The 27,377-nt window shown below is 39.8% G+C and overlaps 1 protein-coding gene across 3 annotated transcripts in view; it reads right to left on the bottom strand.

Annotated features, from left to right (window-relative positions):
* Positions 1-27,377, bottom strand: part of SULF2 (sulfatase 2) — a 62,475-nt gene that overhangs the window by 5,273 nt on the left and 29,825 nt on the right. For all 3 annotated transcript variants that reach the window (XM_009983395.2, XM_086622749.1, XM_009983393.2), the window contains exons 6-13: positions 26,618-26,793; positions 23,576-23,704; positions 22,566-22,622; positions 21,724-21,853; positions 11,448-11,655; positions 5,129-5,372; positions 3,211-3,307; positions 1,415-1,509 (exon numbers count right to left, since the gene is read on the bottom strand). In XM_009983395.2, the coding sequence (XP_009981697.2) occupies positions 1,415-1,509; positions 3,211-3,307; positions 5,129-5,372; positions 11,448-11,655; positions 21,724-21,853; positions 22,566-22,622; positions 23,576-23,704; positions 26,618-26,793 (1,136 nt within the window). The remainder of the gene's footprint in view (positions 1-1,414; positions 1,510-3,210; positions 3,308-5,128; positions 5,373-11,447; positions 11,656-21,723; positions 21,854-22,565; positions 22,623-23,575; positions 23,705-26,617; positions 26,794-27,377) is intronic.

A 27,377-nucleotide genomic window follows, 5' to 3' on the forward strand; every position in this document is an offset into this window, starting at 1 on the left:
ACTATAAAATATTCACTACTAAAACCAGAGCTTCATCATTACAGTATATATTAAATAAAATCAGTTGTTATCACCAGTCTTGAACACAGTGGATTATAAAACAATATCAACTTTTGGGGGATTTCCCAATTGGAATAGTATGATTTCATTTTAAACACTTTTTGACGCGTTTTCCATGTATGGGTTGACATGACAGAACCCAGGAAATTGGTGTTCGCCATATTTTAGTTATCCCTTGCTGAAGCCATGTTGCAGAATCCACATGGGCAATGACTACGTACCTCATGGCTGCAGAGTATTTTGGGTCTCCAGGTATTATGGCTCAAAACCTCATTCCGTTATACCAACGGGACAGTGTCGTCCATGGACGCACAGAGGCGACTTGGCTGAAGCTGCCTTAGCCACGGATCACGGCACGGCTGCCTCGTGGTTCTGAGTACATCCAAGTACAGCTTTTTTTGTGATACTTGTGTGGCTGCTGTACTCCTGGTGACATCTGGCTCACAGCAGCCTCGGAGATCGCTCTCTGATCACTCTGATCAGGAGCAGCTGCTCCGGGTTTCTTTCCGAACATCTTTCTTGGGGGCAAATTCTGTTTGGGTTAACGTTTGATTTTGAAAGGTTTTCTGCTGCCCTTATTTGCAGAGCAAGAGCTTGCTTGCTCCCCAGAAGGATCCAGGTGTGCTTGAACCTTCTTTCTACGCAATCAATGGGCATTTTGCAAATATTTGGCTATATGAGAAACCAACCACGCGGAGACCTTAATGCATAATCACTATTTCAGTGTTGCCTGCTGCACTTAAAATTCACAAATCACCTGCACTAGGGAACAAAAAGATCTGGTGCACTAAGTCAGTGGTGGTTACAAACATCTGGTTACTCTGCACCGTTAAATTCCTGCTTCTCCTACCTGGCATCACTGCGAAATATTGCAGTAATTGCATCCTATGAGATAATACATCCAGCATGGAAGAAATTGAATGGGAAGAAATTATCTCATCTCCCCACCCTATTATTCCATATACTTTATATACTATTCTTTTTAAAGCAGCACCATATTGACAATTTGCCCTTGTGAAAAACAAGGTTTTTTTTCTGAAAAAAGCCTGCAGCTTAAAATATTAATCTCTGGTATCTAATAGCAGCATCTGCAGTACAGGAGCATAACTAACTGGATTACAAGCCACGTTACACATCCTGTTACATCATCACCATTTGACACAGAGGCAATTAAATCCTGCCTGGCAGAAGGTGGGCCTTGTACTTCTGCAGCCGTCCAACTCCCTCAGAAAGAGTTATACAGGAGTATAAGTAGGCAACCACTTAACAAACCAGATTCTGATCTCTCCTGTGAAGACATAAATCAACCACAGCTGCACACTACAAGTAACTACTTTAAGTACACAAGAAATACCTTATCTTGTTACAATCACACTCTTCAGGTCGCTTCTTCTTCAGATGACCTCTCACCTCCCTCAGGTTTTTTATTTTATTTTGTAAAGTTTCAATCTAAAAACAGAAAAGATACAGGTTGAAAAAACATAGCATGATTTAGTCTTAGTCTAACCTTCTCAAATCCACTCTGTTGTCATCAAATGCTTCCTTTTCACCACTTCCCATGACTCCCACCACTAACAAGCATTTTAAGATTATCCACCTTTCCAAAAGGAAACTACAGCAGGAGGAAAACTCACTGGTAGTTTGCTTGCCTTGATTATGAATGCAAAAGTGGAATGTGGCTCTGGGGGCTTGGGGGGCACACAGCCCCAGGTAGGCAACCACTCCTGGTTCCATTGTGGTTTTTCCTCTTGTGCTCTACAGCACAATTGTAAGAGGAGAAAAGTTACTTCGAGGAAAACAAAGCCCTTAAATTTCAGCCTGTTATGATCCTGAGAAGGGGGTGGGGAGGGAATGCTCCAAAGTCCCCACCTCAGAGCTTCTGAAAAAGAAAAGCAGCAAGGCTCTGTCATTTGGTATGGCAGCGTTTAGCAACATCTGGCCACATGGGATATAGATTAGCAGTTAATTGTGCCACCCACGTGGTTTATTTTTAACCACCTATGGTTTTTTTCAGTAAATGAAACTCCTGCTTTTGTTCAGTCTAGCTCACACACGTTTTTGGCCCATTTCCACTCAGTGAGTAATTCAGTGTGAACAACAAAGTCACTGCAAAACTACCATTAGACATCAGTGACCATAGGTCTAGTGGAAGCACATGGCAGCTGTCGATAGACAGGACAGTGTTCAAGAAAAACACAGAGAATCCAGCCCTGTGACCCTAAATCAGGAATGCAACAGAAGTGAGCTCTCATTTTCTTTGGCACTCCATATAGCCCACATTCTCTGAAGAAAAAAGAATTTAGAGCATGGAGATATTGAAATCGCTCTTTTTTAAACCTAGCAGAGCTAGTGAGCTTTTCAGTGTTTATCGGCTTTGCTACGTGTCAATCTGTACCATAAATGGGGGCCAAGAGGTTCTTACACGGTAGGACTGTGCTGTGAAATCATGTAATTTGGGAAGAGACTGCAGGAGGTCCTTTCTTTACGCTTCTCTTTGGCATTTGTTCCACCATTATCTGGTACTTAGAAGACTGCCTCTTTCATGCGCAACATGTGGGAAGGGCTTCAGCTTATGTATTAGTGACAAAAATGTCAGATTAAGTTTTACAGGCAAATTTCATAGGGCAAATTATCTCCAGGTTCTTCATATACACAAGCTAAAGGAAAATGAATTCAATTCCAGAGTGCAAGAGTTAAACACAAGCAAGCAAAATAAATAATTCTAGAAATACAGAAACTAAGGAAGCTCACTTTTCCTTGGGCTTATGTTTGACAGTTGAAGGCCTCTTTTTGAGACGTACCTCAGGGAGGAGGGCTAATAAGATGTGAAAAAGATCCAGACGAAATTTTTCACAGGATGAGGACACTTATAAGTCTCTCCTTTATCTCATAAGAGTTATAACATTTCTCACCTGTGCCTCCAGTTGCAGTTCTTTCCTCCACCCAGTATCTTGTCTTCACAAACTTGCAATAACTTAACTATCTCTGAAATATCTACTCTGAAACCAGCCAGCAAGTTCAAAAGGTTCCAGGGAGGGACAAGTGTACCCAGAGGCAGGCAGACAGACACAGTCAGCATGATCCTATCAGCCCACAGAAAACCATGCTAAAAAGACACACTGAAAACGTGTGACTGGTAACATCACTGACCTCGTGGTCAATATGAAGTTTATGGTCCTTCCAAGCTTGCAGTGATCTATACAGATCTGTGTCACACTGAACGGTATCGTTCTCCAGGATATAGCACCTTGACATAGAAAAGCAAACAATGTTTGTTGTTATAGTGGATACACACATACAGAGCAGTGCAAACAGCTGGTTTTAATAACACAAATCCAGGACAGAAGAGAAGCCACAGTGGAAACGACATGCAGAATTAAAAAAAAATAATGTTCATCCAAGAGAATAAGTGTGTGCAGTGAGCCAGGAAAGAAGCTTGGACTTGAGTTGCCATAGAAATTTTTCAGAAGTAGAAAACTTCAAGAATATTCCTATCAAGCAGAACCTGTTGACTGCTTAATTTCTGTATGTAAATTGTGCTGCACAGAGTTCTTGCTTATTCATTAGTCTGTCTACATAAATAATCTCTACTAACTAGAAAGCGCTGAAAGCATTACTCAGAAGCAATTTTCCAATGCATAATTAAGTGATAATAGGGATAGAGGCAAGGACAAAGTACTTCTTTATAAGATATATTACTACACCATAAAGAAAAGGAAAAAAAAAAGGCAAGAAAGAAATTTTGCTATTTTCTACAGAAGGGATAACATTTTTCAAAGATAACTCCCTGAAAGGCAAAATACCCTCAGACAATTTTAAGTCCGTATGTTTCAGTAACTTCTAATGCAATCCAGGTTTTAAATTTCCTTCAAAAGAAACAAATAAACAACAAAAAAAAACCTTGACAGAATTACCTGAGAAGCTTATTAGGGGTCAACAAATACCATGTAATCATTTTTGAATACTTGTTTTAATTAAAGCTGAGTATTTTCAATACTTTATTTTCTTTAAACCAACACATGCCATGTTGTCCTACTGCCTTCTTTTCTGCAAGTGTTCCTGGGGATTCTTCATGAATTATGCACAACCTTCCTGACGGTTCCTTGTATGGATGTGGGATTCACCCAGTAAGGCAGCAAAAATCAATTTAACTTGTTCCAGAAGAAAAACAGAAATAGTGATTTATGGTTTCTAAGCATTGATGAGAGCTTACCCCTTACCTTGGGGTAAGAGGGTACAATTCTCTGATGTCAACCTAGCTACATTTCCTTGTATTAGGGAGTCTCTAACCCTGTAAACAGAAGTCAAATGGAAACCACAGATTTCAACAGCAGCTAACTGGCTCAAGTGTGTTTACATGAGCTAGTCATTAAACAATTCAATGCACATAATCAATAACCATTGGTGGATTTCCTGATAATTCACAAGCAGAAATAGTGACTAAACTAATTAAGTACAGTTGAAGATACATCATCAGTCCCCAGACTTGTTCACTGAGGAAAAGATTTTTAGCTATTAGAGTGCCCAGTCAATTCCCTCACCTCCAATTCCCTCCATTTCCCAATGCTCCTGGTCCATCCAATTTCATTCATAATATAGATTTTTGTCTCCTAGCACTGGCTACAGAAAGCTCTGAGAGGCTGCTTCTTCCCTTAGGACTGATACGGTGTTTGAGATACCAATGACACGAAACTAGGTCATACTCCTGGCCTTCGGTCTTCAGCCAGGCCAGGGTACCTACTGCACACTGAGATTCAGTTTCACACAGGTGTACACACACCTGTTGCAAACAGTTTTGCTTGTCTTCACTGGAAACATGTGCTGATCAGTGATTACTGTCTCCAAAGGCAAAAGACATAAAAGCACTGCTGAAGTTCTTCTGTAGCTTCATGCCCTTCTGTATGTGACAAAACTAAAACAAAACTGAAAGCTGTTGTATAGATGAGAATAAGAATTTTAGTTGAGCCAGACGGGGTTACGACATGCTTATCCCAAGTTAACACACCCACTTATGTAAAGCAGCCACTTAAGCAGCAAAAGCTTTTAGGAATATACTGCACACACTCACCTGTGAGTCACTTTTATTAGGTTAGGGGCTGTATATTCTGCAATGCCACCAGTGCCACTGTATTCCCCCGTGTCTTTGTCTTCCTCCTCACGAAGAACAGCCCTCTGCATCTTGTGCCGTTTGGTGATGTTTCTGGGTAAGACAGGTTGGTAGCCATCCTCTAAACCCAAGTTATAAATAGCTCCATCCAGCTCAACAGACACAGAACGGATCGAGCGATTCCGGACATAGCTTGGTTTGTATTCTGCATGGAAAAGGAAATGAAAGGAATAAAAGGGGGAGAAACAGCATGTTGCAATTTGGTCCTTTTTGTGGTCCTTGGGAGAAAAAAAACAATATCACTTTGAGAGTGCAGAGCTCATTCAAAGCGACTCTGCTCTTCCCCCCAGGAGTCACTAGATGGCAATAAGACCTTAAAAAATTAACCACGCCAGTTCACGCCAGCAGGGTCCCAGGCTGTCCTTGCAGACCAGTTCGCTATTGTTTTCTACCGTTCACCAAACAATGCCCCAGTGCTGAGATCCCTGCAACATTTCCCTGTTGTTGTCCCATGCATTCCCAGTGTTCAATCCGAGCCTTTTCTCAATTCTATGCTCATTCTTCAAGGTAAGATGCTCGATTATTTCAGGAGGGATTACTATATGGATCTTTACTTTTATCTCCATCTAATTCTTTTCTTTGCAATTATTTTCCTGATTAGCAGAACAGTCAGTGAGTTTCTACACGAAGCATCACCCTCCAGTGCTGCCCAATCCCTCAGACTCTCCTTGTGCATTCGCAGCCCAAAGGCAAAATGAAACATTTGCTATGAATCTTCACTACGCAGCATGAGATTCTCTTTGATTTTTTCACCATTACTGCTTTCCGAAGTTCTCATCCTGGCTCAAATCCCCAGAGCTCCTCTTCTGTTTGGTATGGAATGGCACAAATGTATATCCTAGTTACGGAGTCTAAATCCATATCTAAACTTCCGCACTGTGTGACAGGGTCCATCTCTGACCATATTTCCTGCTCACTGCCAACGACTGCTGAGAGTCACTCATTACACTAAGAATAATCACCTAATTCCTTGAGAAAAAAAGTACAACCTAAGTACCATAGCCCCTCTTCTCCTCCCTGCCCAGTGCCTGGCTCTTTGCTCTGTACATGTGTTTTGGAGTCATCTAAGACATTACTGGAAACAATTGAGTCTCTCGACTCCTCTGGTCACCTCTCCTTTACACTGAGCTGAAACACACAACACCTCTCACAAGAAGGTGACTTCCTTCTGCAATCTGCTAAGGGGGTTACTCAATTAATGTGCCAAATAAGAAGACCAATCCTTCTTGCAATCTCAAGCTCCACAGAAAAGCTAACTTTCAATATGGGTAATCTCCCCAGCAAAACAAGCAGAGAAAAAAAAGAACGGGAGGTAGAATAATTAAAATCGACAAAAGAAATATTTGTGTCAATTGGCATGCTTCGGCATTAACACAGTGACTTTTTTCAAGAAGCCTTACATTAAATCTAAATGGATCACAAAAGTCTCAAAAGCCATTTTGCAGACGGTGGGAAGAGAAATAAACATCTCCTCCCACCTGAAACTGGTCCAAACACCATATTCTTGTCAGCGCCACACACAGAAAGTGGAATGCCAGGCAGATTGTCTGGGTTTGCACATTTTCCACCTGTGGTTCAAAGTTTATTGCTGATATTAAGCCAGGTGAGTCACTGCCGAAGGGAAAAAAAACACCCCAAAAAACCAACCCTATTTTGGGCACCCATCAGGAAACGTTTGACTAAATGAGAAGGAAACTCCCATCTTTTCAGAAGTAGGAGGAAGTTCCAAAAAGCTACACCCTAACAATTATATTCAAAGTATAAACTCCCATTTCTTTAATTGTTCCCTCATTTCATCTTATTAAGCTCAGCCAAATAACAATTTACCTTCTTTCCAAGTCTAATATGCCAATCTAGCATGTTGGACCTCAGCAAATAGCTGCAGGGAACTGTTGTCCACACACGTCCCTGAAGAATTAGAAGCCAGGAGTTACTCCTCCCTTGCAGCCACACTAACCCAGCCCTACACCAAACAAATTGGTCTGGAGTGAGACAGCTCGTAAAGGACTTCTTGTATCGCTTTACTGCAACGTGCTCAGCACTGTGATTATTTCCAGAGGAAGTGGTTAAAATATTTTAGAAGATCAATAGTCATCTGTGCTGTACTCTCCTACCTGCAAAGTCCACTGCAAGCATAAATACCAATGTCTAATTAGCTGATCCTCCTCCAGTTCATTTACCTGTGTACACAACCCACAAACCAAGTAGATCTGGGGTTGTTAAATATTTGGCCCCAAACACGTCTACTCCCTTTTCAAGCTATTAAAGTTTGGCTTTGGTGAGCTCTGTGAGTCCTGCTGCCTCCCCTGCTCTGGTCTTACAGAAGCCAGCTGCCTTATAGATGGTACTGCTGAAAGGTTGCATCCTGAGGATTGAGTCTGGCAATGGAGTCTGGAGAAATTTAAGCCTAAGAAAGCTAATCATGTTTCAGGTGCACCCATCATCCAGCCAGGTCTTCTCAGACCACTTGACAAGCATGCTTGTCTTCGCTGGAGCCTGAAAGGAAGTACACTGTTCTGGTCCACATTTCCCCAGACAGTTTAGAGACTCAAACACATCTGATTTTTTACAACTATTTTTTGGTAGCATCTCAGGTTTCAACACTGTCTAGTGAAAACATGAACTGCAGTATCCAAAATTATTATCCAACTGGATAAAGTGAGGCAATGTTGTATTATAAAACCATTAACTTCATATCTGACACAAACGTGCCCAGACTTCAGGTTTATATTTAACTCTCCTCACACTCTCATCACCCAAGCCTTGTTACTTATTTCACAGTTGCTAAATTCATGATTTAACACTGAGATGATGTGGAGGTGATGGTTCTCTCAGGGGTAACTGCAAAGACTGTAACCAACTATAACTACCGTATGGCATTTTCCCCAAAGCAGCAGCGTGACTGCTCAGCGGGAACACTGCAGAAGACGGAGAACTCTTGGAGAACCTGTTGCCACTTGGTCTACCTAACTATGAATCTGATGTATTTTCCAGCATCACAATGACAATAGAATAAGCCAATATGCATTTATTCTGCTTCTACACATGTCACGAGGAAAATATCCACCACTAGCCTCATGAATTCCTGCTTGACATTTCCCGCTAATGCCTATATATTTTCCAGAATTTTGTAGAGAAGCAGCATTTTCTTCTATAATGCCAAAGTAAAATTAGGTGCTTTGAAGTCAAATTTTTGAAAATATCTCAAGTGTTTAGATATACGGATAAAGATTTAGAGGTGTTTTTTCTTGGGCATTAGGTACCTAGGGGTTTCTAGAAATCTTGTTTTGAATCTGTGTCCTTAGATATTTCAAAGAGGAAAAAAAACAAACCAAAAATTTTTCTTACATCCAGTTTCTCACAATTGCCATTAAAAATTGTACTTCAAATGTATTATCTTTAAAGTAGCTGATGTTCAGGTTTGAGTGTTTGTGGTTTTCTTATTAACAAAGAAGGTCATTTTGCTCCAGCACTGAGACTACCTCAAAAGAAAAACAAACGACATGAAAATTGGAATAAAAGTGCACTAGCCCCTTTGTACACACTTCTGTTTGTTGTTTACAAATCTGTGTGGCCTATCATGAATTCTCCACATGCAGCTTAACAACTCCTTTCATCACATGCACTTGTTCATCACAGGACGAGGAGATCAAATCCACAGCAAGAAAAACATAATAGACCACAACACAGCCAAAGATTTTAAGAACTCACTATTACTTTAAACTTTCTTCCTACTGCAAAGCTTTGTTTCATCTTTCTTATAAAAATAAAAACATGCTAAAGCAAATAAAGAGGACACAGAAACGCAAATATTCCTGATGCTCAAACCCAGATATACTGAGTATTCATCTCTTGTGTGTTTCTAACATGTAAAACTTTGCAGGGGAGTTGTGTGTTTGTACATGGCCCAAATGGAATGTACATGACGTGAGTCTGTTTTGCAACTGAATTTACTCAATTTTTAAAACATTTTTGCCTGCTAAATGCACTGGTGAAACCTGACAATAGGTACAGACCATGCCTACGTTAGAAAGCAATTATTTTATCAAAACATTTGATGCTCCAGTCCCTCTATCAGCAATTTAGTCTAGTCTAAGACCACATGTTCTCATCACACATGACTGGTTTTAATCTTTCTGAAAGACCAATCCTCATACCCCTATCAGGGTTTGCAATACTCTTGATGCACCTCAGAAGCAGGGCATCCAATTTAGTTTTCTGCAAATAACTGTAGATCAAAAAAAAATTTGATTCGAATCAAATCAAATCCATCAAAATTGTTCTCTGCAAATCCACCTCTATCGTGCATGACAGTAGGGAGTGATCAGAGTGTTTCCTTCAAAATGACACCATTGCTGTGAACTGAAGTATTAATGTGGAAGTGACTAGTCCAGTTGGAAGCTTCTATATTGCATTTAGTTATTGTTCAATCTGATGAATAGCAGTTACCAGCATTCAAGTAGGGCTGCAGTATGATCCCATGCACTCATCAAATTCTGAGTAGCAGACCCCAAAGATGCCCTCGGAACTGTGCAACCCAGCACAGACTGCACTTTATCCCAAGTCTCATGAAACAGATCATAAAAATCCAAATACACATCATCAGTATTCAGGTCATCCTCTTACCATTCACGACCCAGCGAGCCAGCTTTCTAGGTAAGCTGTTCAGAAAAGCCTTGGTATGTTACCTTGAATTGCACTGCTTTGTGCTCACTGCATTCAGTGTGTGATTTATTAGATAAATGCATGTGAAAGAAGCTGACACCAAATCTAAGAATCTATGTCAACAGGTCCAAGCTAACCTCTTCCACTGTAGGCACACCTTGGACGTGGGCAGAGGGAGAAACAAAGCCTCTGTGGAGTCAAATATCAAGACACAGCAATGGGAACATGATTGTCAGATCCTGTCTTATGCTGCTAAGTTTATGCCTTACCGTTCAATGAGGCAAGTGAGCTGAAGGCTATAGTATAAACTCCGCCTCTTCTGAGCAGAATACAGGGAAAAAACACCATTCTGATCCCTCTTCTAGAGGGAGCAATCTTTACTTTTTTCACCTCAGCCTCCTTCACACACAAACTAAAGATAATTATACACTTAACCACCTCCTCTGGATGTTGTGAAAATTAGTTTAGGAAGCATGTTTAGGAAGCATGACACAAATGAAAAGTACTTAAGTAAGTGTTAAGTATTATCAGATAGCATCATGTTGCCCTCACTTAAATGAGAAGAGGAAGACAATTTAAGTGCCTTGGATCTACTTCTGTTATTTGACTCCCCATGACTGAATTTTCTCCTGTGTGGCTTCAAAAAAAGGAAAAAGTTAATTGAATTTCAGGTTCTAGTGGTATTTAAAGGTTATCTGCTGTGCCACATATTTAAACAGCAAGTATAGTTGACTAATTTCACCCTGGAACCAATAATTTTTTTCAACCAAAAATTAGCTTAGTAGGTACTAATCAGCTTGCAAGGCAAATATAATGGGAGAAAATCAATTTAAACCTCTCTGTTTGAAGCTTGTGCCAGGTCATTATACAGAAAGACTAAACTGCTAAATAATTGAGGCTCTGTATTTGTGAAGTGAGACGAAAGAAACATTACAAGTGAATAATAATTCTGTGCTGCCGTTTGCCTCTTTAATCTGTAATTAGACTATGTACTTCAAATATAGACGTTAGCCTGACTAAGATTTAATACAGAGCCAGTGGAATGGGCTTTCTGAAAAGGCACCTAATCTGTGCCAAGGAAACGAGAAACAGAGTCATCCCCCTTGGACGTGATCTCTGGTTAAAAGTCAGCCTTGCGTCTGCTGACTGAGCACAAGGACAGAACGTTAGAAGCAAGCGGCTTCTGTAACAAAGCACACGCATCCTTATTAAAAATAAATTACTGCAGTAACAGCTGCAAGCGTTGCAGTACCTACTGAAAATTGGAGTATTTACGGTAAAACACTGTTCGTGTTTCATGGTCTATGTAAGAACGTGCTACTTGCCATTTCAGGCTGCGTACTGCATTTCCCAGCTTTGAAAGACAAATAAAAGGACCCTATTTCAGATCAAAACACTCCTCTTCCTACAGATAGAGATGTTTTCAAATCTAATTGTCCAATATGAGGCACACAAAATTCAATACCCATGAAAATCAGGTAACTTATGTGTGATAGTGAACAAATTCATAAGAGTTTTCCAAGGCAGAGACAGAAGACACAGTGGGTTCGCTTACTTTTCTTGGAGAAGAGTTTCTTTCTCCGTCCAACATGGCTCAGCTTGTATTCGTTCTCTTCACAATTGCAGTCTTCGCTATTCCTGCTGTAATACTTTGGCAAAATGTTGGAGGTGCCTTTGCTATTGCCTGCAGCTGCCAAGTTCGCCATTCCCTTGCATTTGTGTAGCTTGAGCTTTCCACTGGCATCTTCCACACACTGCCATTTCTGGAAGAAAAATTTGGTCATTAAGCCTCTGTCCCAACTATGCTTTGTCTAATGGCCAGCTCCAGCGATCTACCAGAGATTCCTTGTTGTAGTAGGCTGAGGCTCATGTATCACCTACTAACAAACCACAATTTTTGTAATCTTCCATTTTCAGACAAAACAGGAACTCTTTGGAACACCTTTGCATTTGTTTCTGATTTTGTTTCTTGGAAGCAGAACAATGGGAATTTCTTAACAAAATCAATACTAACAGCTAAAAACATGGAGGTGACAAGTGACGACTTTCCAAAGCATAACTGTGGCATAAATCAAGGACATTTGAGCCTTGTTCACAGGTTTGAAAAGAATCCTTGCCTACCAGCAAGTGTGTTGGTCAGGCTGGCAGGAACCTATGCTGCTGTTATGCCATTAAAACAGCACCAAGCTCCAGGCCTGCATATAATCTTACCTTCATCCCATACTCTACAAGAAGGAAAAAAACATTTTGAAGAAGTCTTCCTTCTCTTTCCTAGTCCAAATGCCTGCTAGTGGAATGATTTTGTCTGAGTTGTGGATTACTTTACTGTAAAGATCTGGTCTGAGCTGGTTATCTAGACTTGTTCTACAGTCAAAGAGGAGGAACAGTCACTTCCAGGGTATAATACGCTCCATCCTAAGATGGCTACATAAGAGGCAGGAAAAAGGATTGCCCTGCAAAAGTGCATATTTCTCTTCACTGACATTTAAATGGGTCGGTATGACTGGATCAGCTATGGAAGTCTGTACTTAGACGAGTTTATCTCGATCTTGAGTGTTTCTCTTAATTAGCTTCTTCTATTCAACACCCTTGGGCTTGACTAGCAATGGTGAGCTGCACTGGATGCCTGTAAGAATTCCCTCCCTCTTCCACTCAAACCAGAGAAAACGTCACCTCTAATTTCCAATTCCTTCTGTTACTCAAAACCTGAAGTAACTTGCTCATAACTCCCTTTGTGCTGCTGTCAGAGCTGTGCCAAGGGCAAGGGAATATAGCCACCTTCAATCTGGCAGTTTTACCCACTTCCCAGATACATTATAAAATTATTTCATCTACTCCTTTATTTACCCACACACTACTAGCTACAGAGCTAGGCTTTGAGATACGTAACTAAAGTCACAGTAGCAGTTACTACTGCTTTAAATAGAGACTCTTGGAAACACTTCAGCTTTTTGCTGAGTGTTGAGAGGCGTTCCTCTTTTTCCCTATTACAAAATCCTAAGTCTGTGCCTCCAGGACTCACTGGAACATTGAGAATTTTCCAAATAAAAGAACAGAAGGAAAAACAGCAACAGCTCCCAAGTGAGATGACATTTTACAGCAGCCCGGAGCTCTACAAGGGAGATTCAGTCACTTCAATTCCCCCAGAGAGGTGCACCCAGGCTAGGACAACAAAGCCGACATTTTCCATTGAAATCCACGCTATTATTTGCAAGACAGCAAAGTAAGAAAACAGTATGACTGTGCCTTTATAATGCAGAATTTAACAGGAGTTAGAAGTGAACTGGCCAGTTACAGTGGATTTCTCTATGTCCACAGGAGATTCTCTCATGTGAAACCATCAGAGTTTCATGGCGTGTCCACCCGTTTCCTCAGACTATTGGACATCAGGTCTCCTGAGCTAATTACTCAGGATTAATTACTTCTTAGGTGCAGATATTGTGTCCAGCCTCCTGTATGATCCAAGCCTGGCACTGATGCAGGATGAGCCTGACTTAACTTTCAGCACTAAGGATCATAGGAAATCAATGAGAGATATTGACAAGAAGACATTTGAACCAGACACCTTTGCATGACTCTCTTCATCTGTAAAGCAGGACGCACTTACCCAGATGGGGTGTGGAACAAAAATAATCTTTGAAGAATAAATTTCTGAGTCTATTTTAAATTATTTTTTATAAATGTCTAACTTAGATTGATGCATAGGCTGAAGTTTAAAGTAAACGCCATTTTACCAGAATAAGTAACAGTTTCACAATAAAAAAAATATGTTAAAATGTTTATCGCTGTTTCCAATTTCAATTCATCTGAATATTATTTTTGAAAATATATAAACAAACTGCATTTTCTGTTCAGTAGAGCTCTATGCAGTAGGTGTCTGATACACGAAAAATGAAGATTCAGCCGAGGGCAAGTTAAATGCCCTGATGAGAACTACTGTAAATAAGTACTCTGATGTGTAGCCCAAAAATATTTTTTCTCTTTCTTTCATCTCCTGTCAAGAAAGTGATGCTCATTTTTCCCCTCTAGGTGAACTGGAAAAAAAATCCTTTTGTTTTTGGTGCAGTTTAAATCTTACCAAGGCAGCGGTATGCTACAGTGAAAACATCTTAAAGGCTTTGCTGGAAGGGCGCATCGTATGCATTAACAGGCCCACTGCTGAATGACTGTGCAGAACGAGCTAAATGACTTTAGAAGCAAACATTGAAGATGGAGGGAGGGAAGAAAGAAAAAAAAGTCTCAAGCTTTTACCTTTTTCCCAAAACAGATATGAGCATCTGTGTGAATCTATCTGGGATTCAACAACTTACCCTTGTTCTGCTTGTAAGCACAAACACAAATTCTCTAGGTCAATGTTATGGCTATGTCTATTGCACTCATTTCCAGAGGATGCTTTAAAACTTGGGGAAAAAGGGCAGTAATTGCAAGGGAACTGTGAAAACCTCTGCTTGACAGTCAACAAGCTTTAAACATTGTGTATTCTGGCATTTTAAATTGGTTGCTAATGCACAGCATACCATCATGCAGAAACCTGTGTCAAACCCTGGAAGCAACTAAAGTAACTCATAAAAGGTAATCACTTAAATAATTAAACGCCTATATGAAGAACTCCAGAGTGCCCCAGAGATACTTCGGCTCATAGGTACAAATGATAACCATCCATCAGCAAAACATAATTACATATAAATAGTAGATTAACTCGACCAGTCAAAAAAATAAAGTGCCCTTAGTTCACTACTGGTCACTAACTTTTGAGGTCTTTTCTTATTTAGACCAAAAGATATGTTCCTAATTCGAGTTCTATAGCTTGTAATATCTCAGAGGAGCTAAGTCCTGAAAAGGAGGGGAGTTGAACACGCACTAGATGTCAGCGGAAAACCCAAGCTCCCCCACAATCTTCATCACAGCTCATATCAAACTCCAAAGGAAGAACCTGTCTTTCCTCCTGCAAAGCCTAGCAGACTCAAGCCATCAAATAAATGGCTTTTGTAACATGTCCTGAAGTCCACCAAGATCACATTGTGCAAAACTTTCCAGAAACCTCATTCAATCATTAAAGCTGTTCCAGCTGGAGATTTCCCACCACCTTCAGGCAGGCCAAGTTAGCTGCTGTGCTCCTGATTTCTGCCACCTACTGTGCTGGGCTTGTTCTAACACTTCTACTCCATCTCCTACCCTACCTCCCACTGCACAACACATGATATTCAGTTATTTGTGTGCAAAGTAGAGCAGTCTGGGCTTTAGTTTAATGGAGAAATTAGTGCTACTGAACAGTAACCTTGTTCAAAGGTACACGACAAAGGCAAAAAACGTTTGTAACATATATTCTCACCTCCAGCCTAAACTGCCTGCTATATGTATCAACAAGAGTATATTAGGACTTACAATTCATGTTTTGTAGATATTGAACTGCAGCAGTTGTAGACTGCCTGTCTACAGATGCCCTGTTTCCCTCCAGTAACACCATTCACCTTGAACATGCAAATGACCCCTTCGCAGAAAAAGACATGTTGTATTTTCCTGTGTGTCAAAACTCCATTATTTCCTTCACAGCCCCATCACCATGAAGTGGTTTTTGCATTATTGTGCATCAATGTCTTACTGCTGCAGCAATCACAGATGTTAATTCAAAGTCATTACTTCAGGTCCCAATCAGAAACAAACAGCCATGACCTTCCCTGTAGGATTTTTTCCTACAATTCACTCATTTCCCTCGGTGAATCTCTCTCAATTGATGCTGTTTTCTTTGGGGGAAAAGGGCTAATCACACATGCCTTGCTAAGAAAAGATTCCAGTTGAAACATACAGCTTTCAGAGCTGAGCCCTAAATCATCACGCTGTGTCTCATCAGCTCCTCTTTTCATTAAGCGAAAGAGATGCCATTCGCTTTTATGGTGAAGTGAAAAGCGAAACTGAGTGATCAGTTAGCTGCCAGCAAGGATCCCTGCCTAACAGTTTTAGGAATACAGGCTCTAGGAATCAAAGTTCCTACAGGATAATAAAGTCCTCTGTCCTTGCCAGCAACCTGACAAAAACACTTCAGTAATATCCATCTTCTTTAGTTTATGCAGATGCTTTCTGAACCCCATCCTTGCTGCCACATTGGATGGTGAGCTAGAGACAAACTGCTTTAACGCCTGGAAATATTCTAACTTCCAGTCTAAATTAATTTCTGGGTAGTCGGGATACATTTTTTTCTTGCATCATACAGTACAGTTACAGTTTAGTTAGTATGAAACAGTTGAAGTCACAGTTTAGTTAGCTCTTCTCCTTTGCCTTGGTTTGCTCCTTGTGTTATTTTTTTATTGGGCTATTGAGGACAAAATAGCAAAAACCAAAGAGAGATGCAAGCCCCTTCTCTACAAGAGGTAGTTCTATTGCTTTTTCTGGTGGCTTGTCCTACTGCTCAGATGTTACAGGTTTCAGACAATAGTCAATCTGAATTTCCCATTGTTTGTCTCACGCATTACTGCTCTCTGTTCTTGTTGACTGAAAATAATTGGCTCATGTCTTCTGTATACAGAGTCATGCAGGCAGATTCCTCTCTCCTCATTTTTTTGACTGAATATGCCCAGTTCCTTAGCTCTTCCCAACAGGTATTACTTTTGCAATCTTTTAACATTTTTGTTGGTTCCTCCCCGTCCCGTACCTTCTTCCAATTTATCTATTGGCAAAGGATAAGTCTGGTTTCCTCTATTTCGTGTCATCAGTATATAAATAGCACTACCTGGTCTGCATTCCAACTAGTCATTATTTCACTACACTAGCTCATGATTTTTAGAGATTCAGCCCTCGGGGCTCTCAGCTCAATTTCAGTTGTCACACACTACATAACACTCAAATCTTAAAATTGTAAGATGGATGAACAATCTAGACAAAATTTGGAGGGCTTTTTAATGCCTTACACTGTAGCTGAAGTGAGGCAGATGGGATAGTCAACTAGCAGGCAACTGAAAAATCAGGTACTCAGCTAAATTTAAGATTACAATGATATAATTCATTTACTATTAATATAATAATTGGACTGTGCTATCAAATGGTCCCAGCTGCTGTGTTAGGCACTGCAGAAGCTAAGGAGAAACTACATTAGAGGTGGAGGTAAAAACAAAAGGGAATTGATCAGTCTAAGGTCCCACATTGAGTCTGTAACAGTTCCGAGACTGAAGCCAGTCTCCTGACCTCCAGCTTGTTGTCTTCTGAACTAGCCTAGACCTCTACTCGTGCCAGGATATTTGAAAAGTTTGGCGCTTTTATTACATGTTGGTATTGATTTTGGCAAGCTACTTCCAACACCCACTACTACAATGACAAGGAGTTTAAAAATCTCAGTTAACGAGAGATGCAAATTTCTTGGTTTTGTGAAGCAACAACAAGCAAAAAAAAACCCATAAGTAAAATAGCCTCTGGAAATCATTACAGGCTATTTCTGGCTAAAGGAGGAAAACAGTTTTGTTAATTATAACTCCTGATAAGGAATACAATCCTTGAATAACAGCCCTTAATAAATCATGATGATTTAATTTTCATGGTTTGTTGCCTCCTAATGTTATCAGGTTGAGGGCTGATAAAATTTTTAATGGATGAAGTTATCGACAAGTCATTTCTTGTTGCAATTGCAGATTAAGAACCGGATCCCGAAAGTTGCTGAGCATGTGCAACTCGCACTGGAATTCAGCAACTCAAGATCCGCCTAAAGAGCTATTAAAATTATCTGGATTCTAGCTGGCTTGATATGCTTCTCTCATCAACAGAACTTAAATTCTTTAGTAACCTCAGGATATCTCTGCTACGTACAAAAGAACCAGACAACCACAAAAGATACACAGATCAAAAACCTTCTTTCCGGTTTTAAAGAAATTCCTTATAAAACCTGACTTAGTTTCCTAGGTCTGGCTAACACGAATTCAAGCTACAGTGCCCTCAGGAAAAGGAGAAAATAGAAGTAATTTTTTCTACTGCTCTACCCTTGGCACTAGGCAATGGCTAACGATGATTATGGTGGCAGGAATACGATCTAGAGGTACTACTTAGGAACTGCTGTAGGAGAGGACACTGATCAGAACAGTTTTCATCACTGTTGTGCCATGTTATGTCAGAGAACTGGAGGGACCAATCGAGTAAGTGACATACTTTCATTTACAATATCTTCATAAGAGAATATTCCTTTCATGATTCTGATATGGCACGCGGTTAGACTGGGTAGACATGGTTGGACTGAGTATCACACTGTTCATTTGCAGAACATCTGAAGGAAACAAAGTGCAAAGTTTTGCATTTTTGATGTTATCCTGGTGAAAAAAGTGTCACATAAAATAGTATTTTTTACTGCTATTTAAAAGCAAATTCTACTTGTATCAGATTTGCACATAAACAGTTTTGAAAATAAAAAGGATTTGAAAAAGAAATAACAAATTCAGACTATTTTTTCTTCACAAATTAGCAACTTCATTGTACCATGCCAGTCTCTGCTAAAGACAAAATCAGTATTTTTTTAAAGTTATTTTTTTTTAACATGTACTGCAGAGATTCCCTATAGCAATCAGCAGTGCTGCAGGTATTGCATGTTTAACAAATGTGCACAAAGTTGGCAAATGACTTAGAGAAAGATTTTGTGCAGCTGTTGTTATGGTACTGTGGAGTTGCTGGGAATACTCTACAGAGCAATGCTGATATCATAATTGGCTTCTACAAAGGCACATTAATGCAGGCCGCCAGATAAAAGTGGGTCAGCTTTCCAGCTTCCACTTACCAGCCAGTTTACAATGAAAGGTCGAGCTGCACAGAAGAGAAAAAAATAATGTGGAAGCCATTAGGCACTAGGCTAAATGTTTTTGATTTCATGTGCGAAGAAAGAGCTCATCTCTTTTAAATCCTCGAATATGAATGCTGAGCTGCTCTTTCATCTGAGCCTAAAGTCACCCTTTGTTGGATGCAAATAACTAACACAGACCAAACCCTACTAACTGAAAAAGAAAACACGTAACAGATTCCCATTGCACTCAGAAGAATTTACATATATTAGTGTTGCCAAAAAAATCCCACATAATGGAGTCTGAAATAAGGTTTTAAACAGCATGAAGCATGAATAACCTCATCTCCATGATCCTGGTGCTCTCTTATCAAAACAATTATAGGTCAAGGAGGGTGACAGAGATTTGCAAAGGAAGAGCATTTTGTGGTGATGTAACTGTATTCACAAACTTGCACGCCCACAAAGCAGAATTTCAAATTCTCCATCTCACATTCAAAGCTTTCTTTACCTCTCCTTTACTCTAAGGTCTTCTCATTCACTCCCCTTCTGAGTCTTTGTCCTCCATTTGAGCTTCTTGTCTCCTGCTCACACTTGAGAATCCCTGGCACTGCTCAGACTGTTCTGTGCATGGAATAGCATGTCTCTAGAACTTGTTTGAGACAAAAGAAAAAGTCCCAATGACTTTAGCAAGCTTTTGCCTAATTCTGACTCAGACCTCTCTTCCTCTTTGCATGAGGATGTGAAAATTCACGTTTTGCACTGAACATTCCAGATACTGTTAAATGCACACTAATAGTGTCCTGCAGGATCAGGAGACATATGCTAAATAACTGCTGTGTCTGTGTACCATAAACTCCCCCAAGGCAGTGGTATGTCATTCGTTTGAGCTCATTTTACTTACTATGCAGAGCTGTGAACAGTACCAGCGAACAGACAACACCCATTTGTCATTTGAGAAGTTAGTGTTGCAAAGACTTTTGGGTGCGCCCATGTTTAGACACAATTTATCCTCAAATAAGCACATTCATCTCCCACTATTCCTTCTGTCTAGACAGACTACTAGGACATATTCCCTAGAGCAGGGGTTAGATGGACTGAAACTCCCTTGAGAGCCCTTCCCAGACTCTAATTGACTTGATTGTTAGGCAATTTTTCCTGATGTCCAACTTAAATTTCTTTTTTTGCTCAATTTCATCCTATCACTTCCAATTACGTCTGACTGAACTGCTCAAAACAATTCTTCTCCTCTCTGTCTTCTGACAATGAGGATGCAGCACACGTATCTCTTATTAGCACACCTTCACTTTGGAATTTATCGGCAATTCTGAGTACAGAGTTGACATTTTATATCCACTTCTTACAGATGTCAAAGGTATTTTATTATCCATGGAAGAAAACATAAGCCTGTGAATGTGTGTAGACAATACAGGGTCTTCCCTCTTTCTTCCGTAACTGAGACGTGGTAATTAGAGTAAGAAAGCCTGAATATAGCTGAGTTACCTTATGCAAAGAGACAGCTTCAGTGACAACATGGACTTGGAAAGTCTCTCTTCCCCTCTGTTCTTACAATAATGTTCAAAATAATTGGCAAGATGAAGACAAAAGGAAAAAGTTGAAACAGCTCTCAGAAGGAAAATACTAACGGAAAAAGAAAAGCTGTATTTCCCCAAACTACTTACTAGATGATGTTGTAGCAGAAACAATGACTTTTCCCTCAGTTTCTCAAAGAACATTGCAAATTCAAAAAACAATAGCTTGCTTCCACCCATCTAAAATTTCAGCTCAAGACATCTGATGGCAATAAACTACTGCAGGTCAGTATTTTCAGGAAAAAGAGGACATTATAATCTCTCTGTATACTAAATCTGACAAAGAAGCCACAGGAGGAAAAGAGCATCTAGAAAATGCTTACACATATAAATTGTATCCAAACATCTAAGGAACAACGGACTGATTTCCCAAGTACACTGAACTATCGGATCTGTAGAGCCAGAAGCAGAGAGTCTGGCCTCTGACAGTAGAAAATGAGCTACTGCAGTCTAAGTAGCCCACTACTGACTACAGCCTTGGTACGACGTTCAGATCATGTCTGCAAGAACGGTTACATTCCACAGACTGACTTATTCTGACAGCCCTCCGAGCTGCCAGGATATGAGGTAGTGCCAGTCTAGTAACAGACACATTATCATGTGGAACCATCTACCTTCACCCCTTCGTCCCCATGCCTGGGGCAGAAAGCATTACAGTCCTTGGAAAGGCACACTCTGACCAGTACCTGGATGAGAAAGCAATGGCACAAAGTCAATTTTGCCATGTTTCCAGAGGATGAGAATTCCCCCAAGAGTGAAGAAATCTCCCAACTAGTGGAGCTGCTGGTGATAGCTTTGCAATGCCTTTGCACTGCTCCAGTAAATGTGCAAAACCTTCTTCTGCGCCAAGACAATATTATTGATACTACTCAAAATTTTGTTTCCTGAATTTCTTCTGCATAACTTGGATTGAAAGTGAACACATTTTCATATCTGTCCAGAACAGTTATGTAACAAGAGAAATGACACACAACCAATGAGCTTTCTGCCCATATACACATATACTGCCTGCAGTCATAACTCCATGTGTATTTTCACAGTATATTTTTGTTAAGAGAAGGGATATATTGAGTTCACAAAATGTTAGTTTCCCATTATTATATAATAACAACAAAATGAGTTGAATTAAGAATTCAAAGCACAGGGAGCTATATGTATTTGGAGGAGGCCAATTTGTTAGGTTCATTGTAGCTTCTCATCACTAGTGAATCCCAAACCACATTCTATTTGGGGAATAAAACATTAAAACAGCCTAGGTAGTTCTCTTAATGGTAGTCAGGAATCAATACAGAGGCAGTTGAATCAGCAGTTCCCTGACTGACAGACAATCTCATAAATGCCGTAATACGGTTTTCAGCAAAGGCCACAGAATGAGCCATTTGATTTCTAAGCTGGCATTGATGACAAGGTGAAGGATGTTGTCACAGTTAAGGTGTTAAGCTTAGTCCAACCACAACTGCTTGCTTTCAGTCAGGGGTACAATGCCCTACCTGGCCAAGCTGTTCACAAGCTGTTTGATACTCAGCTCGCTGACAGAGGTCTTTCACACGTTGGTATTTGGGTAGAAAGTTTTCCTCTGGGGCATCTATCTTCTCATTCTCCCTCTTATGCAGCAGTTTACTGGAAAAAAAAATTTTTTTTTTTTTTTTTTTTGCATTAATATTAATTCCAAGATACACATACAGTTTGTTGAAAAGGCTCAGAGGAGTAGCTTATCTGGCAAGTCCATAGCATCACTGATGGCCAAAACCTAATAGTTCAGTAGAAACCAGCACTAATCATCATCTCTGATAACACACAAGTTATTCGTATCATGCTCTCAGGAAACATGCAAAAGCATACAAAACCAAGACAGTGTGTTTCATGCCTGATTGGCAGGCAGTAACAACAGTTGATATAAAAAGCCCACTCCTCACTCTACAGGGTTGCACTTTGCAAACTCTTCATGCCCTGTGTTACGTTTTAAGGCAGAGGCATAGAGGGAATGGCCAGCAGATGCACACACAGAGAGGAGGGGTTATTCATACTCCCATGATACAAGCAGGAGGGTCGGGGGCAGGCAGCAGCTGAAAGAAAAACGGGATGTCTTTCCACCTCTCAATTCAAGTAAAACTCCCCTTCCCCCACCTCAGCACAACATTTATGCAGGCTGTAGGCAAAGGCCACACATTGCCTCCTACCACACAATCACTGCCATTAGGCATACTGCAGCCCTGTCCCTGCTGGCACAGCTAGATGGCTTTAGGTCTGTGGTAGAGTGCTGCTTTGCCTTCAGCTATTCAGTATCCTTCTATTTAAAAAGACTGGGCTTTGTGATTAACACTTTCCTTACCCTCTCTCTACTAGGAATGAGTCTCTCCACACTTTCATCTTTTTCTTTAAATGGAACCTAGGAGGAAATGAGGAGAGGAAAAAGCAATTCCCATAAAACCAGTAATCAAGTCATGCCCCAGTTTTCTCTCCCACCCTCAATTCTGACGAAAAACGTCACGTATAACTGTACAAAGGGACATCCAGCTTTATGAAGCAGGCACAGGTGCCTCTCCAGTGCAAATCATGAACAAACATTGGACAGATTTGTTCTCACAGGGACAAAATCCACAACAGATTCACATAGTACAACTATTTCAACATAAGCATGTTTAAGGCACAGGGGATTAACTGGATTGTCCTTGCTCACAAAGGATCGCAAATTAAATCAGAGTTCCTTGACTCCAGTTGAGGCTCTTTACCTGCACACTACCCCCAAAGTATCCCATTCTAAAGCAGCTGCTCCTTTCTCCCCTCCCTCCACCCAACAATTCCCTTCTTCCCTTTTTCTGCTGATTTCCTCTAGCAAGTATCCAGTCTCATTTTCTTCCTCAGACTTTTTCCAATGAAAGTACTAATGGAAGGTCTCAAATAATAACTGTGCAATTCTGAGTGCTAGCCTGACTCTATAATATAGTCTGATACACAACCAACCTTCTCAATTCAATTGGTCTGCAATTTATTCAATACGAAATGCTTTGCTACAAATGACGACAGACACATTTAAAATCTACAGATCATATAGCTAAAGACCTTCACGTGAAGCCCTCTCACTGCTACACAGATTACATTTAGTATCTCCAGATGCCTTACATGTCATATAGCTAGTATAAGAACCTGACAAAATGACAGTAAACAACTGAAGTCAGCCACATATTGCCAAATAGGTCTTTAGATCTTCCTGTGAATGATGTACTTATATAGGTGGCAATTTTATTATATTTTCCTTTAAATTTGCTGCATGTTGCTGAATACTTGCTCAGTCTCCTGTACAAACACATGCATGTTTACATGCACATTTCCATTTCTTACCTATTCACTGGTCTCTCAGAATCAAGAAGTTTTAGAATGGATTTACCATCCATATCAGATGGAATATCCAATCCAGCAATATCTAGAATTGTAGGTGCGAGATCAATATTCAACACAATGTGAGGATTTCTGAAAAAAAAAAAAAAAAAAAAAAAGAGAAAGATTTAAAATTTTAGCACAGGGCATTTTTGAGAAAGTAAAGTAGTTCATATGGCAAAGTTAGTTAATTATTGCAAAAGAGGGTTCAGAAGTCTTTCAAAACATGAGAAAGCATTGGAAAAACTCCTTGGGTGTCTTATAGAATCAAAGTATCTGCAAATCTGCTGATGACACTATTAAAAGGACATTTGGCAGGTAGCACATGCTTTATGTTTCAAAATATGGTATAGAAGTACCTCAGCTCATATCACAGCACACATGTTCTGAAGAGAACATGAGGAGAAGTATATTGCTAGACACTACAGTAAATAACTAAAAGTTACTGTTAATGTAGAATGTGAGACAGAAAAAGGAAAGAGATCAGGAAAGAAAAAGGAGAGAGGAAGCATTTATGGAGGGGGGAAAAATAAAGAGAGAAAATAAAAGCACAGCTTTAATTGAAATAATATCAATCTTCCCAAATGCACAGTTATCCATTCTGCAAACAGGCATGCCTTGTTACTTAGCGGAGTGTGGCATATGCTCCTCAGCCACCACAGCTAACAGGACAATATCTGACCTTAAACTGACTTCAAATTTGGTTAAAACATTGGCATCGACTCCTGAGCAGTACAGACAGCTCCTACCCCCAAATCCCTTGAACTGCCACAGTTAAATGAGTGACTTCACAGATCGGAGCACCCAGTTGCACAGTCTGCCATTCAGCAGCTAAACGAATGCCCAAATTTCTAATCATGTGACTTGGTTTTACTATGGGTCTGCTCTTGCAGAAGTGTCTTCAGTTTATGTTGAACCTTACAAGCTTATTTCAAATGTGTCTATGAGAGTGTGCAATTACTCACAATATTACATATATACATACTGTTTATCAGCTGTGTACTATTTCTTTTCTTTATTTCTTTAAAAAAAAATATCAAGGAAAGCGTTCAATTTCTTAAAAGTGTGGAAAAAAAAAGAAAGTGAGCATACTGCTATACAGACAGTCTTCTACAGCACTGAACATAAAGAATCACTGTGCTATGATTTGCAGGCACAAAGGAAGGATGGGACCAGATGGGCTGCTATACATGTCAGTGCAGAATTCTAGCTCAAAATACAGGACGGAAGAAAGCTGCTAAATTCACACTAATTAACGAGACACCATTTAAAAATTACTACATTTTTGAGCGAGTGAGCAAACAGGCACTGACAAGAGCATGGATGATGAATTAAATTGATGTACCTAATTTGATTTTAATTACTAATAATTGTGGTGTAGCATATTTGGTGATAGAAATGAGAGCTTAGTAATGACTTGCTACAGTGACTGCTATTAAAATCTTTGCTGGTATCAAAAAGGACTCATGACAATTACTCTGCAGGAAAAACATAAGGTTCACGCAAAACATGGATGATTGAAGTTCCACCATTTAAAGAAAATCAGGCTGAAAGGAAGGATCAATTTATTATCTGATATATTCCCCCTCCAAGGTATTTTATCCTGTTCTTCCTATTTATGGTACTGTGATGGGCTCTGTTCTGTTAGACTCTATCAGGCTGACTCCTCTGAATCTAACAGAAATATTTTTTCATCTTCAGAAGCCACTGAAAAATAAAATTCAGTGGGGAGGTTTCACAGCTTTTACGCATGTCTGGGTGTAAAGATCCTTCAACTAGAACAGAAGTGAGGTGGCTGGTATACAGCATTGCATGTTGCAGGAAAACTAGCTCAGTCCACGGGCCATATTAGCATTGCCTCTCCAATAAGACCAAAAACTGCAGTTGAAGGGGAAAAAAAGGCATGTTCTTAGAAGCCTAATCCAGCTCACTTGAAATTCTGTGCTGCTGCAGACAAACTTCTTTCAGTGCTGAGGTAATATGTTTAATTCCACCTGAGGAATCCCTCCCCTGCTCTTTAGAGAAGTAATATTTTTTATTTCACATGCATAGCTGCTGTAAATAAATTAGACATGCAGTGCAATATCTACAGAATTTAACATTTTTGTGCCTACTGATAATGTGAAACAGTGAATTTAACCAGTAAATGGAATGAGATTTTTTTTGTTTATAACTATTTGCTACCGTATTACACACTAGATCTGTTCCTCTGCAGTAAAGAAAAAAATTGTGTGTGGAAGACTTTGTGTGTGTTAATTATGCTAAAACATGCATGCTGATATAAATAAAAGGCAGTAAATTATGGCACTCTGTCCAAAATCATTACTTAAGTGCAAATATTTGCTATTGAAATAATTGCTTAGAAAACGTATTTACATAATTTCTTAGCTGATCAAAGCTACCATTTTAATTAACAGCCATATCCTGCATGCTTGCGTGCATCTGACAAACAGCCCTAACCATGTAATGTCAAAGGATGAACCAAAAAGAATCTTTTGTGGATAATAATACATGAGCTATTACGCACATTCTTCTTCACGAACTGAAACAAGTGGCTTCGCTTTAATGTTCGGCAAGAATTGTCTACTGTGGCAATGAACATTATACAATATATCTTTTACCTCGAAAATGTCATAATAATTATTATTTGCACCCCTCAAAAGGGGGCAAATAGGCGTTTCCTAGATCGGACTTATTTCAAAGTGGCTTTTGCAACTACTTCCACAAAAGTGTAGAGGCTTGTGCTCCACACCTATGCAGGCAAAAAGGCAATAGCACAAAAAAAATGCCATGGCACTAAACCTTGACTGTGTTATACCAGCACACGCTATCAGTTCTGTATCTGAATAGACATATTTTTCTGCCAAAGATGAGCAGGAAGTCAGTCAGGATGGGCAGAACTTTGTGCCTCCACTTGGTTGCCAGGTCAATACGACTAGAGATGTGAACATAAAGGAGCTTTCTGGTCACTACGTACACGCACACATACAATAGCCAAGAACTTACAAGGATCCAGCCTCCACATTTGGACCTCGGACATAGAAAGGAACTCTGATATCAAACTCATATGGCATGGACTTTCCTTTCACCAGCCCAAACTGCCCAATATGATAACCATGGTCTGCTGTGTATATTATATACGTATTGTCCAGTTCACCTGTTTCAACCAATGTATTGTAAATCTGAAAAAGATTAAAGCAAAATATGAAATTCATTCCACTGAGTAGTTCTACCTGTAGAATACTGGACATAATTTTCTGACTATGCGTAATATACAAATAAATAACAACAGTTCAGAATGGCATTATATATCACAATAAACCATTCTGAATAATCCATAACAACATAACATAATAATTTTACTAACTGAATATTGTGGCTACTACAAGGCAAACTTCTGTTTTAAGGTAAACATGTTAGCATGTCATATTTTCAAAAGCGTTTGGGTTCAGTATTTTGCATGAGAGCTGTCAAGATAGTACTAAATACATACGGTAACAGAGATAAAAGTTTCCAGGTGATAAGCATTTCTGAAATTTTCTCTCCACCTTTATCTTTTTCCTGCAGCAAACAATTTTAATAAAATGACAGCATTTTGAGTCTCACACTTATTTAAGCGACACTCAGTGATCCTGCCTTCAGACAAATGAGTCCTCATTATGCAGAATATTTGCAAAATCTCTTCCAGATAAATATCACTCAGTCATACTCTCTCACTAGCTGGAGAACTAACAAGGAGAATTAAGAGGAGCTTTAACTCTGTTTG

The sequence above is a fragment of the Tauraco erythrolophus genome, chromosome 18 (assembly GCF_009769465.1).
Source record: "Tauraco erythrolophus isolate bTauEry1 chromosome 18, bTauEry1.pri, whole genome shotgun sequence".
NCBI classification, from domain to species: domain Eukaryota; kingdom Metazoa; phylum Chordata; class Aves; order Musophagiformes; family Musophagidae; genus Tauraco; species Tauraco erythrolophus.